The 17,387-nt window shown below is 36.6% G+C and overlaps 1 protein-coding gene across 2 annotated transcripts in view; it reads left to right on the top strand.

The window, feature by feature from the left end:
• Window positions 1-458: 458 nt before the first annotated feature.
• The window catches only part of FAM160B1 (family with sequence similarity 160 member B1), a 28,273-nt gene continuing 11,344 nt past the window's right edge, over window positions 459-17,387 (top strand). For both annotated transcript variants that reach the window (XM_035891486.1, XM_035891485.1), the window contains exons 1-12: window positions 459-537; window positions 2,437-2,606; window positions 4,745-4,849; window positions 5,194-5,316; window positions 9,680-9,973; window positions 10,829-11,025; window positions 12,213-12,327; window positions 12,433-12,509; window positions 12,613-12,805; window positions 14,026-14,195; window positions 15,064-15,207; window positions 16,883-16,973. In XM_035891486.1, the coding sequence (XP_035747379.1) occupies window positions 2,487-2,606; window positions 4,745-4,849; window positions 5,194-5,316; window positions 9,680-9,973; window positions 10,829-11,025; window positions 12,213-12,327; window positions 12,433-12,509; window positions 12,613-12,805; window positions 14,026-14,195; window positions 15,064-15,207; window positions 16,883-16,973 (1,629 nt within the window). In that variant the 5' untranslated portion in view covers window positions 459-537; window positions 2,437-2,486. The remainder of the gene's footprint in view (window positions 538-2,436; window positions 2,607-4,744; window positions 4,850-5,193; window positions 5,317-9,679; window positions 9,974-10,828; window positions 11,026-12,212; window positions 12,328-12,432; window positions 12,510-12,612; window positions 12,806-14,025; window positions 14,196-15,063; window positions 15,208-16,882; window positions 16,974-17,387) is intronic.

The raw sequence follows: 17,387 nt of genomic DNA, 5'->3' as shown, positions 1-17,387 counted from the left end.
CATGGCAAAACTTGTATGAAGCAGCTTATCGGTATTTTTAAGGGAGCAGAGGGAGAGAGGAGAACAGAGCGTACAGGAAAGGAAGATGGCATCAAGAGCAGATGTAAAAGAACATGATTTTTTCCTTCAGGACAAAACTCTAAGATCTAAACAATTCAAACCTACATTTCTAATGTTGCTTTGCTGTATGAGCAATTGCTTTTGTTGCTTCAAATAGATTGGTCATAGAGACATCACAGAGATTATTACTGATGTTCACAAGCCAGGCAGGATGACATGGGGCTCATGGCATGAATAATGTATGTAATCCTTGTTAAAGGTAGAACAGCACAGAATAAGAATTGTAGTGCTAGTTTGCAGCAGTTTACTTCCAATATAAGATAAAATTCAATTTAATCTCTGAGGAAATATGTTTATTTCATTCCTAACTCATTTTTGTTTGTTTTTTTTCCCCATAGCTCGCACCTTCCCTTCCATTACAAGAAGATTTCGTTTACCACTGGAAAGCAATCACCCATTACTACATAGAGACGTCAGGTAAAGGAAGAAAACATTCTGGTTTTGTCTCTTTATTGTGAAAACTAAAATTCACAATTTCAGTGTTGTTAAAAAATAAAGGTTAAGAAATAGTAAAATAAATCATGTCTTTTATCACAGTACTAACAATAACAATTAGTAATTAAAAATGCTGTGTACCTCCATTCATGCCATCCTGAGTAACATGTAGAGAATGGTACCTTTTCACATCTGACCCAGTTTCTGTCTTCACATATTCTGTTTAATCTAAACAGACAACTACAGAAATGTAGTCCCCGCTGTTAACCTTTTTATTGTTTTGCATCAGTGATTTTATTTTTCTTTCCAAGATTTTAACAAAAGTAATTTTGTGGTTATAGACTTTACCAGACATATCTGAATTCTGTGTGCTCACTATTAGGTATTGTTTCTTTAGTGTCTTGTCTTCGTGAAAGGTATTTTGATAACATAGCCCTGAAAAGTGAATTTGTGAGCAGATTTAGAACACAATCTGTTAGAAATTATCTGGTCCTTACTCTGCTCTTGTAAAAAATAGGTATCTGATGAAATACGGCTGTAGTCGCTTTTTCTTAAACTTTTCCAAGGTTTCCTTCAACAGCTATGCAACATTTAAATTTTTAATGTTTGGTCATAGTTATTAAACTATTAAGTTTTAAAAGTGAAAGTTACCATGCTTTCCTCAAGCTTACTAGTTCTGCATTTCTGCTACTGAATCTGTGTTTGTGTCTGGGACTGGTGATCTTGTTTATATCAATATTTACTCTTGCAAGCTGAAACTTGACCCTTGGTTCTAAATACCCGTCTTTTGGAACGCTATGTGATGTTTCCTAAGGTGGAAATGACAGGGTGGTAGGGGAAAACTGATACCTGCGATTATGTGGTGCAGAATAAAAGCTGACCTCTCTCCCAGACTTTCAAAAGTCTTGTGAAAAAAAAAGTTTCCACTCAGTGGATATATTTCTGTCCTCTACAGTGGGAGCAGAATTGTGCCTAGGAAGCTCAAGAAAAATACTAGGCTGACTGGAGGTTGTGGTAGAGACCAAAACATTCTGATAAGGCAGTTTTCCTTTGTGATCTCCTTGCCATTTGCATGCAAGTGACAGTTATTTTTAAATTATTGCGTAAGAAGTAGTAACCATTTCCCTAGCGGGATATTTGTTCAAGTAGAATTTAGCTAAAAAGAATAAAAAGGAAAATCTCCACTTGTGGACATGCTCTGCAGCATGTTAATGCCAGCTTGTGCTGCCAGTAGCATAAATCCACAACAGTTCATGACTTTAGTATAATGAAATCAGAGTCTTACGCTTTCCATCATAACGTTTGACAGAATGCTATACTAATGCAGAAAGTATAAAAGACAAATCTAAAAACTTTTGAAGAATAGACAGCATAAACAGCATTTGGGTTTTCTTTGTTGTTATCATTAGAAATAACATTTATTTAGTTATCTAGTTTGTAAAGGAAGTGATCAGCTGCAAATTAAGCTGATCCAGGGCTGATTATAGAGTTCAGAATACTATGTGAAGTGTCAAAGAGGAAGTTACCAAAACAGGGTGGATACTAACTGGAAGATTGAGAGTTGAACCGTTCTCTCCCTAAGCTTGGTTTCTGGCTGTAAAAATTTTCCTTTTTAACTGTGTAATTAATGCATGTTTTGAAATATGGCATTTTGCTTTTTCCCCATTGCGAGATTAGGTATCTGCCTAATGCATATTCTAGTTTACATTTCCAGATCTGGTTCTGAAAATTTGATTTAAGACATGTTTAAAAACTCATATACTATATATAAAATTCTTTAAATGAGTGGTCGTGGTTTTAAAGCTTTAAAATTGGAACTGAACTTAAGAAAAGTGAGGACAATATTTTAATCATTCTTAATTGCACACCTCTTCTATTTAGATGACAAAGCTCCTGTGACTGATACCAACATTCCTTCTCACCTGGAACAGATGTTGGATATTCTAGTTCAAGAAGAAAATGAGAGGGAATCAGGTGAAACAGGACCATGTATGGAATATTTGCTACATCACAAGATTTTGGAGACACACTACACACTAGGAAAAGCTGATGTATGTACTTCTTATCAGAGAAGATTATCTTTTGTGTGAGCTCCTAATTGTAATAGGGACTGAAGTTCTACAGTAGATGGTAGTGTGGGACACTGAACTCCAGCAAATAGCTGTTAGCTTATGTTACAAATAACAGTCTTTTACATGAATGATCAAAGTGAGACAGCCTGTGAGATGCTGACTAGCCAGAACCCTGAGATTCGTTACTTAGCGCTCTGATAATATTGACTGTGAAGCTAGAAGTAGGAGTAACATTTTTGTTCAGTCTAGAATTTTTCTGGCTTCTACAAGACAGTGTTATCCCTCTCTCTACTTTGTTAAGTGTTGGGAGATTCTTGGGTGAAAAGTATTAAACACAAATTTTGTTTATTTTTTCTGAATGTTATGAGTTATGCTCAGAAAGGCTTCCATGTCAGAAAGCGTTAATTTAAGCTGATCTCCAGACAACTTTCCCATCCAAGTCTTTGGTATGAATGCAGCCCTTGGCAATGTTGTCTGATTCTTCTCATGTCTGGTTTGTGGCACAAGCGAAGTTAGCTTCATGGTCTTGGTGCATTCTTGTTGATATCTTTCTTGGCAGATTTATGAGCTGAAATGTATGGGGTTGGATCAATCATGGGGGCAATTAACTTGGTAGCCCTTGTGCTAGAACTTTTTGTATCGTGGTACAGATGCAGTTAGGAAAGCATGGTGTGTACTGTTCCAAGGATAAATGGAGCTCTCCATGGATTCATTCTCAGTCATCCTTTTACATGTTGTGAGTTTTTAAGCTGCTCAGTTTTACATACATAGACAATGTAGGGTACTAGCTGTCAGAGACTGGGATGTTCCTTGCTCGGGAAGGACCAGAGCTCTACAATTCCTGTTACTACACCAGCTGTCCTGTCATCAGGCTACGATACCTGATTTATTGAAAATACTTGCTCAGAAATACAGCTCGTTCAGTAATCTATAAACTTTGTCAAGAAACCAAGATGAAACAGAGACATATGTGAAGCGGGTAATTAGTAATATGTTTCTAAGAGTTGAGAGAAGTCATTTTGCACTCATGCAAATATGGCTGTACAAGCAATTCTTGTACAGCCTGTCTTTATACTTCGCCACTTGTGAGTTGATACATCTGAAGTAAACACGCAGTCCAGTGCTTGCAAGATGTTGCAAAGATCTGTTGCAAAACGAATAGTACCCCTTCACAGCAATCACTTAGACTTACTACGTTATTGTAGATGCACCCTGATGGTATACATTTTGCCATTCTTTTCAATGGATTGCCTGACAACTCAGTGATAATTAGGGATTAATAATCTAGGGATAATTACCTTGGAAGGAGAACCAGGTTAGGCAGTTGTCATTCCTGGCTGTGGCCAACCATGCTGCGTTCACCTGTGCAGTGAACCAGATGAGGGAAATGGTGTGGGTTAAAATTAACCTATGGAATAACAGCATTTATTAACATGGTAGAACACATTAGGGGGGTTTTAGCTAGAAACAAAGGTACATAAAGGACCGCAAGCCATCAAATCTCATGGAGACAGGAAAGTACTTTCATTTAGGGGACAGCAGAACATGCGTCTGGATGTTCCACAGATATTTGTGATTTATGTTCTGCTGAATCTCAGGGAAAGCAACAGCCTTCTGTTGTCATGGAACGTCTGTGCATTTATAAACACTTTTATCTGTCTAAGGTTAATTGCTCATGAATTTAAAAACCCTTTTGTAGACATTAAGATGTTTATAGTTTATCATCATACATTTGTATGCACTGACTCACTAAATTGCTGGATTTTGTGGCACAGTACCGTAAAAGACAGCGGACCTGTAGCCAATCAATTCAGAGTTAATTTCCCCTTATTGATAGGGAATATTTCCTGGTAAGATTGGTAGAAGTCTTCACTAGACCAATTAACTGAAAGTATGAGTAATTTAAAAAAGAAAACAGTAATGAGATGCAACATTTTTTGTTGATCTCTGTTAATATCGATAAAAGTAATGTGTTAACAGATGATAATTTTTTTAAAAAAAAATACTTTTGGATAAATTATTGCTGTTTAATTAGTCATTTTGAGTGACAAATTTGCATCTCTGTTTCTCTCTGCATTTGTTGTATTTTTGTCATTGTTCATCTGTTTTTGTTTCAGTGTCCTCCAGGAATGAAACAGCAAGTTTTGGCTTTTTACACAAAACTTCTTGGAAGAATACGGCAGCCTCTTCTTCCCCACATAAATGTGCATAGGCCCGTGCAGGTACTGTTCAAATTTTAAGTAAACTATATTTGTATATGATGAGTTTCTCTTATTTTGCTGTAGCTAATGGTATCTTTAATTTTCCCATTGTCAAGTGAGTTAAAGAAACTGCTCGAGTGCAATATCAGTTTTAATGTATTGATGATTAGAGCCTGAACTGCCACTGCAATGCAAGTCATAATAAAGAAATCTTGTTCACAGCAATCTAAATCTAGAGCAAATGTTCAAGTCAATAATCATACATCATTGTAGTATGTATACAGAAAAATAATTCAGTCCATCATTCCTAGAAAAATATCTAACTTACTCCCTGTCTTAACTCTTCACTTTTCTTTATGTGACAGAAATTAATCAGGCTGTGTGGTGAAGTTCTGGCAACACCAACAGAAAATGAAGAAATTCAGTTTCTCTGTATAGTATGTGCAAAGCTGAAACAGGATCCATACTTGGTCAACTTTTTCCTTGAGGTGAGTAAATAAAATCAAAATTTTCCAGGTCTATTATTTACTGTGTCACTGACAAAATCTAACAGAGAACTGGAGGTATCACATTGTGCTTCATAGCTGAGTTTCCATTCGCTCTGTGATTTTTTTTCCTGTGATATGAGAAGTTTGTGGGTTGTTTGGGTTTTTTTTTTGCTTCCAGAGACTTGATACATCTGATTATTTTTACTACAGTTTCATTTGGGGATCACAAATGTACCTTCCTGAGGTCCTTACCCTTTGTAGCAAAAGTGCCTGTAGAGCAGGGGTATGAATTGTAACATACAACACTGTGAGGAAGCCCTTGGATTTCTTATGTTGTTTTGTCTTCAGCCCAGTAAAGACTAAGGGACAGATTGCACGGGGCATTGAAAACTTGCAAGTTGCTAAGTGTTCTGCAGGATTGGGCCCTTATTTGCTAGTGGCACATATGGCCTAGCTGCAGTGCCAGCTCACAATCTACAATATGACATTATTTTCTATCTGTAAGAAAGCCAGATATCTTTACTCCCTCTTCGAACTTAACATGTGGCATTGATGAAATCAGAGTGGGAGGAGAAAGAATTTCTAGACTGACTTTCTGTTCCCATTTAAGAGCATATAAAAGTTTAATGTCTAAAAGTCTGTTTAGAAATGCGTCCTGCTCCCTCTTTGATGTTTCCTATGGTGACACGGTATCTATTAAGCATGTGATACATAGGTGCAGATATAGATACAGTGTCCTCCAGGAATATTTTACAAGCTTTCCACAAACAAGATCTATAACAGCAGAGGCTGTTAAACTGCAAAGATACATTATTTTCCATTGAGTATATGCATATCTCTTAGAAGTCAGTAGTAAAGAAGCCATCTTGAGTTTATTTTTACCTTAACTAAATACCAGCCTGATTATCATTGTATCCACTGTAGTCGTACAAGCAGCAGAAATGGTGTAGGGATTGAAAAGTTAGTGTTTAAACATCAGAAGCACACAGAAGCAAACTACTGGATATATTACATGCAGAATATGGTAGAAGTCCAAACCAGGAGTACTTTTAATGTCATTTATGTAAGTTGTATGGTTTGAAAAAAACCCTCTGAATGACTCCTGTACTCAAATAATGCCCTTGAAATCAAACCTGACAAACCAAATCATAAGAACCATGAATGTTTTGTCAGACATTAGTGTTCTTCCCCAAAACAGCAAGATTACAATATTAAAAATCAGACATGGGAAAACAGAGGATTCCAAACTTCAGAGAGATCTCTGTTTTCACAAAATGCTGGCTACGGAGTTCAGGCAAGCTGAAGAACATTTCTTGTAGCTCCTGTTTTCTTCACAAGATTATTCTAAATGTCATAGCCTAAGGCATATGTCTTTACCACCTCGGATAGTTGTTTCCAGATAAGGTGTTTGGGTGCAGAACTGTCCTTTATTAGAACAGAATATTCTGGTTGTTCACATCTGTGCCTCTTAGAGGTGCTATTGTTGTGACTTGATAGCTGTTTCTGACCTTCAGATGCATGAAAGGGTAAATCTACAGAATTCTGTGTGGCATTTATCTCTCAAATTTCCAACACATATAAACTGAAATGCAGATAATCTCTCCAAAGCAGTCTGTATCTGTTAGTTTCGCTTCCTTCTTTGACTTTTCCTGATCAGTTTCTACAGTATTTTAGGAACGTAAAAAAATGAGTATGTAAAAACCCAGGATTTCCTTTGTATGACTGCATATTAAATAGTTTGTTGATAGAACGCTGTTTATATTTGAGTAAAATCTTTCACCTATACTGCTTAACCAATAAGGCTATATGCCATATAACTGTATCTCATGGGCAAGTTACTTTTGTTGTGGAAATAAGAACTAGAAGGACTGCATTTGACTTTTTTAAACCTTTAAAATCCATGTACAAATTTTATTTTGGCTTTAATTTATTCTCTAAATTGAATTTTCCTGTTTTTTCTGTAGAGAGAAAGAACATACATAGGAATGTTTGCCTTACCACCTCTATCTCAGTCATTATTTTCTGCTAAACTTGTTACCTCATGTTTTTCCTTATTCGTTTATTCCTTAGTTGCCCCATCTCATCTTGTCCCGTCTTATGCAAGATACTCCTTGTAACTGATCGTTCCATGCAAAGGGCCGTTGATTCCCTGTGTCTCAATTTCTGCTTTTGAGACCTTAAACAAGTTCTAATATAGTGTCTATTAAAAAGTTGTATGTTCATTTTATAAAATGAGCAATAGTTTCACTATTCACTTCTACTTTCATTACTACAAATTACCAGCTTTATATTCCTTACCATGACTTAAGCAGAGATTCTCATTAGCTGTGATATCACTTGGTTTTTATCACAGAATTCTTTATAAATGTCTGAACTTAGGCATGGCATCATCCACCACAGATTTTGAAACTCCAATAGTTACATATCACGAAAATATAGAAAAGTATTTTTATATTTTCTGCGCTCTGATGATGCTGAATTAACTTAGAAAAGTACTTTGTCTAGAAAGCATTGAATGTTTGTTTTAAATAAACTTTTCTATTTGGTCATTCAGGATCCTGTTTCGCACCTTTACAGGAGGCAGGTGAGCAGCTAAGCTGCAGGATTGCATGATTAGACAATAAGAAGCTTAAATACACGCAAGAACTCTGCCTGTGTGTTGTTCAGTGTACAGACTGCTTTGTGTCACCTGCCAACATAAGAGTAATGAGCTATGGACAAGTTTCTAGGGACATTTATGGATGTTAGGTCTTCTCATCAATGCCTTAGCTAAACAAACTATGGCCTTTCAAATGACAGAAGAATCCAGACATGAGGTAATAGGCCGGTGTAAAATAAAATAAGTATTTTACAAAATATTATCTAATTTTTGAAAAAAGTTGCTTTTCTCTTTGGCAACCCTGCCTGCTACTTGAGTAGTGCCAGCAACAGTGTATAATCCAGGACTGAAATGCAGTTCCAGCCTTTAGTTCTGCTTTATGTGCCAGGCTCATCGTTGTGATTCAGATATTCCCATGTATTGATAAAATATATGGGAGGATACTGGAGGATTTTAGAAGACTTAGGGATAGACAGATATGGTTCAGACAGACACATTTGGGTTGCTTTGCAGCCTTATGCATTTCACACTGTAAAAAAAACCCCATATGTTAAATAAGTAATTTTTCTACTGTAGTCAAAAATCGTTCTTATTTTATAGCATGCAGTATGCTGCTTTTACCACTGGGTTGCCTCTCCAGGGAACTGGTTATATGAGTGTATCACAATATTCAGTACAAATTCTCCACAAAGAATTCACATCAATCAAGCAAGCATTCACAGCAGTTCTCTAGTTTGCTGCCTGAGACTGTCATGTAGCTAGTCCCTGCTGGTTTGTATGTACTAAACACCATTAACCCCAGGTGGTTACTGTTTTAAATTATTAATGCTTGAGATATATTAGTAATAATTTTGGTGTTACCGTAGAGGAGGGAAACCATTTGGATTTATAATCTTACTACTGTACTCACTTGAAAAAATGTCTTGTGCTGAAGTCTAATTTATGGTTCTAATAAAGTATTATTCACCCATGCTTATGCCAGAAGAACACTGAATTCTTGCCTTGCTGTGAGTTTCTTCTTGGTATCACAGAGGACAAATTTAAATGTCTTTATGTGCTGGAGACAGATTTATGGGAAGACAGATGGGTTGCTTGCTTTCAGGCTAAGTAGAGATGCTTTGTAGCTCCCGAGAAGGTTCTCTGTGATCTGTTATAGTATCCAGTGCTCAATACTAACTTAAGTATCTTCTGTCCATTCAATCTATTCAACTTTTTCTTCATGAGAAACACAACTTGAGAGTACTCTGCTGTCATAAAAGACTTTTTTTTCTCTTCCCTGTTGAAGATAAAATCCCAGGAAGTTAGAATGAGTTTAATTGCATTGACTCCAACTGGAAATAGTGTTTCAGATATCAGATGAATTTGAGGCCTTGCCCTAGAAAGGGATGCTTTATAGTATGTGCTAGGGTCTAAAGGTGCACTTGCTCGTAAGTTAAATGAAAAAATTCTATCGAGTAGTGGACAAAACAAGTAAATATGTTCCTTCAGTGGTAGAGAGAAAAAGATGACATCTCTTTGTAAATGACATATTCAGCCTTGAAGCAAAATGGTACAGGGCTTAAGAGAAATTTAAGCAGATGAAAAAAAGTCCTAGGTTTGAAAACTCCCACACTCCCGCAACACATTACATTCTACACGGTTACTGTATCCAGCCTTGTAGAGAACTACTTCAAATGCTGATGTACAAAATTTGCTTTTAGTAAATTTCTGCTTCAGAGTCAACAGTAATTTCAACCGTGTTAATTCCAACAAAATGCTTTGCAGAGTAAGTTAAAAGCAATGGCTTCCAAAGGATCAGCAAGTGTAATCACAGAGGACATGCTAAAAGGCCAAGACTCATTGACCACAGACACGGGACAGCCCGTTCCGCCTGAAGAAATACCTAGTGCTGCTGGAGCGGAGCAAATGGAGAAGGAAGATGACCTCCTGCAACAGGCGGATGATCTCTCTTTCAGTCTGGATGAACTAAATGTCACATCATCACCCGAGTCCTCCACTGTGTCTCCAAATCAAGACTATAATTTAGTGAATTCTCTACTAAACCTCACTAAAAGTCCTGTGAGTTGGTTTGTTTGTTCTATTTAATGTGATGAAATGAAATAGTTTGGATGCTGTTTGAAGTGGGCAGAGGGAGTGAATATACATGTATGTACACACTCTATTTTAACTGTAAAAAGTAAAACGAGGTTTGTTTTGCAGGCAGTTTTTGTAAATTGTCAATGTTCTTTGCCAATTCAAATTAAAGTAAAAATATTATTTTAGAAAATTAACACTAAGGTTTTTGATGGTAATGTAGGTGGGGTTTGAGCAATTTGTATAGGATGCTGCATGTTTCACAGAAAACCTGCATAGGATAATTGTTAGGTTAAATATACCACAAGAGAATATTTTAAAAACTACTGATTTAACCAAACCCACTGTTTTTTTTTTTTTTAAAGGCATTGGGCTATCTCTAGGGGTTTGATTTCTTTTAAAAACAACTGCTGTATGTCTTATCCAGCTCCATCCTCACATTCATACTCGTATTCTTTCAGAAAACTTAGGGGAGGGTTGGGTAAGCCTGTAATTGCTAGCAGTTTTGAGAGCAGAAAACCAAATCTACCGATGTACCTTGTTATTGTTACATGATAATTTATATGTCTAATGTCTTGGTCTTAAGCTGACCTACAGTACTAGTTCTGTCAACCTGAAGGTTGCAGTTGCATTCTTAGTATTTGACATGGATTCAGGTGAGATTATTTTGTACTATCCAAATTCGGTAGAAATTAATTATCATCACTGGAAAGGCAACAAAAATAAATGCATTCACTCACTGTGGGGGAATGGAGAGGTTTTATTTAGGAGATGTCTGCTTCTTGATTTCAAGTGAGCTTCATTCACCCTCTGATTAATTCTTCCATGCCCTTCTGCCAGGACGGCCGGATAGCAGTGAAGGCCTGTGAAGGCCTCATGCTTTTGGTGAGTTTGCCAGAACCAGCAGCTGCCAAGTGCCTGACTCAAAGCACTTGTTTATGTGAATTGTTGACAGACAGGCTGGCCACCCTCTACAAAGCCCTGCCTCAGTCACTGGATCCCTTAGACATTGAAACAGTGGAGGCAATTAACTGGGGGTAAGAATTTTATTTTTGTATTTAATACCCAAGGTGACTTTACACCCCTCCCTGAAACTAATTTTCTGTAGTTAGATAAGATGTATAAAATATTCACATCCCCATGCTGAAGTCTCAAGAGCAGAGCTGAGATCCCAGCTGCAGCATAGTGGTACGACTTCAGGCATCCAATGTACGTGTGATTTCTGACATGGGGCCAGGTTTGGCTGCCAGCCCCTTGCAGAGATTCCTCAGGGGGCAGGTTTTTCCACTGAATTACATTAGCAATTTGTAGTCGTGTAGCTGCCGTATCAGGTACAAATTGTTTTCTTGTTCAGATGTTCGGTATTTAGGAAACACAAACTTTTCACTGTACGCAGGGAACACTATAAGCTGCAGTAGGGCTGGGAAGGGTGTCTTCAATAACAGACTGTTGTTGCAAAATTCTTGCAGTAAAAAAGAAGGAAGGAAGGAATTACTGCACAACTCATCAACATGAAGCAAAAGATACATGCCTGTTACTCTAACCGCTTGCATGTTAGATTCTCAAAACATTTCTCTTCCCCACTCTGCCTTCATTATTATGAATTGCTTGTGATCTATTCGTACTGAGACAAAAAGTAGGCATATGCAAAATAGCTACCAAAATTTCTGGTAGTTGGAGTCTGAAGTTAGAAGGGAAAACCCCACAATTTTGGGATAAATAATTATTGGACTGCTTTACCAAAGAAAATGGTGAATTTGTTATTCTGTAGAGCCTTTAAATTGGGATACATGTTTTTTTTTCTGAAAGATACAATCTAGTTCAGGTATACACTGTGGTTTTGGTAGACTTGATAGAGGTCGCTTACGGAGTAGACAAGAACAATTGCCTCCATTTTATGGTTCTTTGACTACAGGAGATTTTGATTCAGTTTCTGTGGTCTGTGTTTCCTGGGAGAACAGGCTAGGTGATCAGTTTTCCCTTCTGACTCAAGAAATACTTAACCAAACAGAGTTCTGTTGTCCATACTTTGTATCCTTTAGCATGCCACTGAAAACCTGTGTAATAGCACTGCCAGATTAGTAGAGACCGGCAGAAAAGCTATTTTACTGTTCACTTTATTGCAAGTCAATCATTAATTATTCTGTTAAGTTCAGTAAGAATTAAGTGCAAGATTCTTCAATTACTTGTAGACTAAATAAGTATTTTTCCCTGTGTTCTCTAGTTTGGATTCCTATAGCCACAAAGAAGATGCATCTGCTTTTCCTGGGAAAAGAGCATTGATTTCGTTTCTTTCATGGTTTGACTACTGTGATCAACTCATCAAAGAAGCACAAAAGGTTTGAAATGTTTACAGATGATGCAAAGATATTCAGCAAATAAGTAGTTCCGGTTGTTTCTTAGCTTTTGAGTTTGAGACGTACCATTTTGTACTTTTGTTTCAGACTGCTGCTGTTGCTATGGCAAAAGCTGTGCGGGAACGATTTTTCATTGATGTTATGGAACCCCAGCTGATGCAAACGTGAGTAGCATCTTACAAGACACAGCAGAACAGAATCTGAATCAAGCTGATTTTTTTTCAGCTGAAAACCACTACATATCTGACATGAAATTTTTTTGTCCAGTTCAGAGATTGGAATCCTCACATCAACTGCACTGTTGCATCGCATTGTACGTCAAGTGACTTCAGATGCCCTGCTGCAGGAAATAGTTTATTTTATACTTGGAGAACACAGAGAGCCAGAAACTTTGACAGACATCAACAGACATCCGTTGCGACACAGGTTAATTGAACACTGTGATCATATTTCGGACGAGGTGAGAAGTGGTAATGATACAATAATGTCTGCTGGCCAGTTCTGTCTCACGTAGAGTCTGTAAAAATGCCATTGTGAGGTCTTTTCATATTTGTGTCAGCTAACATTTGCCAAGGAAAAGACTTCTGACTGCCAGCCCTACAAATTCCCTTTAGAAAATGAAAGTCAAGCTGTTTTGTCCAGCTAGCACATTGTTCCCATTAATAAAGATTCTTTGCTAAATTTGCTTGCCCCCATGCATATCTAGTTGGGCTTGCTCATCTGTAAGATAGGGTGAAATCAGTTTCTATAATTGCATTTTAATTCATGCTTTGTTATGTGTTGCATCACTGTTATTTTCCATGTTGTGTCTATTCTGTCATGTTATCGCATAAGGTATAGTTAAAAAATTTATTATTTTTTATATAAAGTAACTGTGGTCAGAAAATGCACAATGCCAATTAAAAGATGATATAATAACTTTAAGCACTTTACACACAGTAAACGTTAAAATAATTGACTTTAAGTAAAATCCCTCCTCAGGAGCTGCTTGTTTCATTTTTTCCATGAAACAACCTCCACCCTCTACTTTTTCAAATACAAACCAAGCTTGCCTGAAACGCAGATCTTTGCCTTCACATGTTCATTTTTTTCAGTATGCTTACCTGCTCACCTTGTCAAAATCAGTTGTCTGTATAAATTAGTTCATCTTTGCAAAACTAAGCACTCTAAAGCTGTCTTTAAAAACTGTCTCTGTGTTACTTAAAGTCAATCTCCTTTTAAAAGACTACGTAATATCTCCATGTAAAAATCTTAGCCTATACTTCTAGTCACAATATCACAGTATTACTTTGCTTTGTTCTGCGTATTTTTTACTGCCTTTAAGGCCTGTTCTGTGTCTCGCTTGCCCAATGATAACCACCTTCCAGCGTGGACCTGATTGTAACATGGAAAGCTAAGTTGTAAGTTCTCTGGTTGTTCTTTGTGTTGTTGTTTTGGCAGATTTTAGAATGATTTTTGTTTTACAGGAAAAAAATACATCCACGTATTGGTTTTCAAATGTGTGTGAACTCTTCATCCATTTTTACACCACATTCAAGATAACAATTTCCTAATTTTCCTTAGGATTTTTATTTCCTTCTATAATGTAAATAATTGCAATGTTCTAGGATGTACAAACCAGATCTACGGCAAAAAGCATAAGTGCATCAGTTTATTGAATTTTTACTTTTTATGTTGTAGATCAGCATAATGACTTTACGGATGTTTGAGCACCTTTTGCAAAAGCCCAATGAGCACATTCTTTATAATTTGGTTCTGAGAAATTTAGAAGAAAGAAACTATATGGAATACAAGCCTCTCTGTCAAGAAGATAAAGATGTGGTAGAGAATGGACAGATTGCAGGAGCAGTGTAAGTTTCTTTTTAAGGGAAGTTTTCACAACAGCTAACTTGGATCCTTATTTTTAGAACAAAACAGGGGTTTTTTTCAGTAAGCGAGCATAGATAACACTTTGAGTGCTCTGTGTATTAATCCGTATCCATAAAGTGATGCAGAAATTATTATATCAGCAACTTTGGGAAATTTTTAGAACGGTAACAGAAAAGCTAAAATTATCAAAAGCCTCTTTCTGGAACAATATACTTAAAGGTATCTCAGTTTATTTATGCGTCTACCTAGTGTAAGTCTATGCATATTTATATTGTTTTCAGTAAGATTACTCTTGAATTCAGTCACTTAGGTGTCTTGCTTACATTTATGTTCTTGAATCGTTTTTTTGATGGAAGAACTTTTCTGGGACACTTTACATAATATCCTTTTAAATACCCTATGTAACTCTTGTAAGTCCTTTTTTTTACTGATGGAGGGGTAAGGACTAGTCACACCAACTACTTTAGGCATCTTAATTTAGGTATTTCTGAGTCATCTAAAGTAATCTACTGATTTCCTGAAGTGTAACTCACTCCCAAGTAAAAAGTGCGGCAAAAGAGTTTAAGCGATTTAATGCAGTGATTTTGTATGAGTTAAAAAGGTCTACTTTGTTGTTCAGATCAAGAAGAAGTTATGATTTTTCTTCAAAACCAAGTTTGTTGGATATTTGTAAAGTTTGGTATTTCTGCATATTAATTTGGTAAAAAGATGTGCATATGATGGTGATCTGGAAAACATCCTAGTTCTTCAGAGAAGGAAAACAGAAAGCATGCCTTTTGACCCAGAGATTTTCCTGCCTTCCATAACATTCTGTGAATTATTATGTTTTTGTCTAATATAATCTCACAGAGACCTAGAGGAAGATCCATTATTTACTGATCTGTCTCCAGATAACACATTGTCAACTCAAGAGTGGCTCAGTGCTTCGCCACCTGTCAGTCCAGAACATCCAAAAAATGATGGGAAGACTGAAGTTCATAAAATTGTAAATAGGTAAGTTGAAACAAACACTTAAAGAAATCTCTGAATGTGTGGGTGTCTGCACATACTGTGCAAATCAAATGTACTCTGTAATGGATGTTATTCTCTGCCAGCTGGTAAAATGACTCCACAGAAGGAAATTATGTGGCATTTTATCAGAAAGCTACTCCTGAAAGATTAGAGCTTATAATAAGTAAAAATAATTCAACATAAATGAGAAGAATAGAACTTTAAAGCTAATAGTCTAGTTGAATACTCAGAATTCATGATGAAAGCCTTATTGAGTATAAAACTTTCTTTTCTCAAAAATATTTTCTATACTTAAATGGCTGCTACAGGACTTGACCTTCCTGGAGAAGTTTGGGGAGTCTTGCCGTAAATTTTTTAGGGGGAAAAAACCCTTCAGATTTCCTTAAGTTCCTTAAATACATATATAAAAGTAATAATTGCCATGTTAGAGATAACCTTCTGTTCCCTGAAAATCAAGGTGCGTCTCTATCACCTGTAACGTACCTTCGTGCATGTTAGACCTACTGCAAATTGGATATCACAAAGAGGACAGGCTCTGCTCTAAGCAACTTAGTGATGATAATTCTCTTAGCAACTAATATTAGGACAAATGCTGTTTGCTCTGTTAATACATGGTAGCAAAGCAGCACTGGTATTTCAGGGCTGACCTACCTACTTATCCAGAAATAATCAAAGGTGTTACCCAAAGGAAGCAAACAGCCTGAGGCAGTTTTTGGTTTGGAGCAAAGATGCAAAGAGCACTCTCCTAAATTCACCCCATGTAATCTCAATCAGTGAATAGAAGTGTTTTCAGGATTTGCAGTGTTTTGCAAATTTGTATTTTTTCAGATAAGATGAACTCAGTATGAGAAGTTGGCTACTACATATTTCTATATATAATAGGAGCCTCCAGCAGTTCTTGGGGTGTGGAGAAAGCTGAAATTTGGAAACAGCATCCAAAGACTGAGTTTTATTTTGCTGTCCAGAAATTTTAGGGTTCTGTTTTTATTTTTTTAAAGACAGTTCCTCGGTAATAAGATTCAGAATTTCCTGATGCTTTTTAGGTCAGATATTGGTGAAGTGATAAGGACGTACCATACTTGCACTGCATACCTGGCAAGGGCAATGATACTTGTAACTGGGATATTTGTATGCAAATATTCGTGTGTGTTCTTAGATGTTCATTTTTTTATCACAACAAACCATGGTAAATAAAACTGCCTATGCAGTAGGTTAAGAAGAATGTTAACTGTAATTGTCCTTCTCTTTTGGCTCATTTATTCCCCAGTAAATTTTCCATATGCTAGAGCATAAGTAAGGTGAAGTCTGGTAAGATGGAGTCTGATCTTTAAACAAATACTTGACCTGGTTATGAATATTCTCTTTCATTTCCATTCTGTCTGCTAATTCTCAGAAGATGCTTGCACTGAGGTTTTTACTTCTCGTGCTAGGTACAAAAGTTCTGAAGTATGTATCTTGTTATTACAAACAGTAGTTAGAATAGACGTGCTTAAACAGATTTTGTATTCTCTGCTCTTCACGTAAAGTTATGGTGGAATCTGTGGATTAATTAGCCAGACAGTTCAGTATTGTGTACACTGTTACAGATGATGAGAAAGTATTGATTTGGTGCTCTGGGGATTATAGATATTCATTAATGTACTTTTTTTCTCTTTAGTTTTCTCTGTCTTGTACCTGATGAAGCTAAGTCATCGTACCATGTGGAGGGTACAGGTTATGATACTTACCTCAGAGATGCCCACAGACAAGTAAGTCAGTGAAGTCTTCCTTAGTCCTTGAGAATTTTAAACGCTTATGAGAATAAGCAAACGGTTCTGTAAATACTCCTACTAAATGCATCTTTTGGTAACAGAAGATGGGAAAATTCAATTTTTATTTTCTAATGAAAACTTACCTGTGGAGATCTTTTGAGGGTGAATCCACCTTGTATTACTCTAGTGGGAATAATGGATGACATTAAATGCATTAATATTCATATAACAAATACACTGAGAGAAAATCTGAGCTGCAGATAGATTCTTAATTTGCTTTTGCATTTATCTGCATTCTCTTGGAGCCTGCCAAGCTGTTTGGAAGGACTAAAGGGAAATTAAAATGCTGCATAGGAGTTATGCAATCTGGGACTTCAAAAATAAAGGCGCATTCACAGGGAATGCGTAGCC

This window comes from Egretta garzetta, unplaced genomic scaffold, assembly GCF_000687185.1.
Source record: "Egretta garzetta isolate BGI_Z169 unplaced genomic scaffold, ASM68718v1 scaffold273, whole genome shotgun sequence".
NCBI lineage: Eukaryota > Metazoa > Chordata > Aves > Pelecaniformes > Ardeidae > Egretta > Egretta garzetta.
Note: the sequence above shows the minus strand (reverse complement) of the source record. Positions and strands in the feature narration are given on the sequence as shown.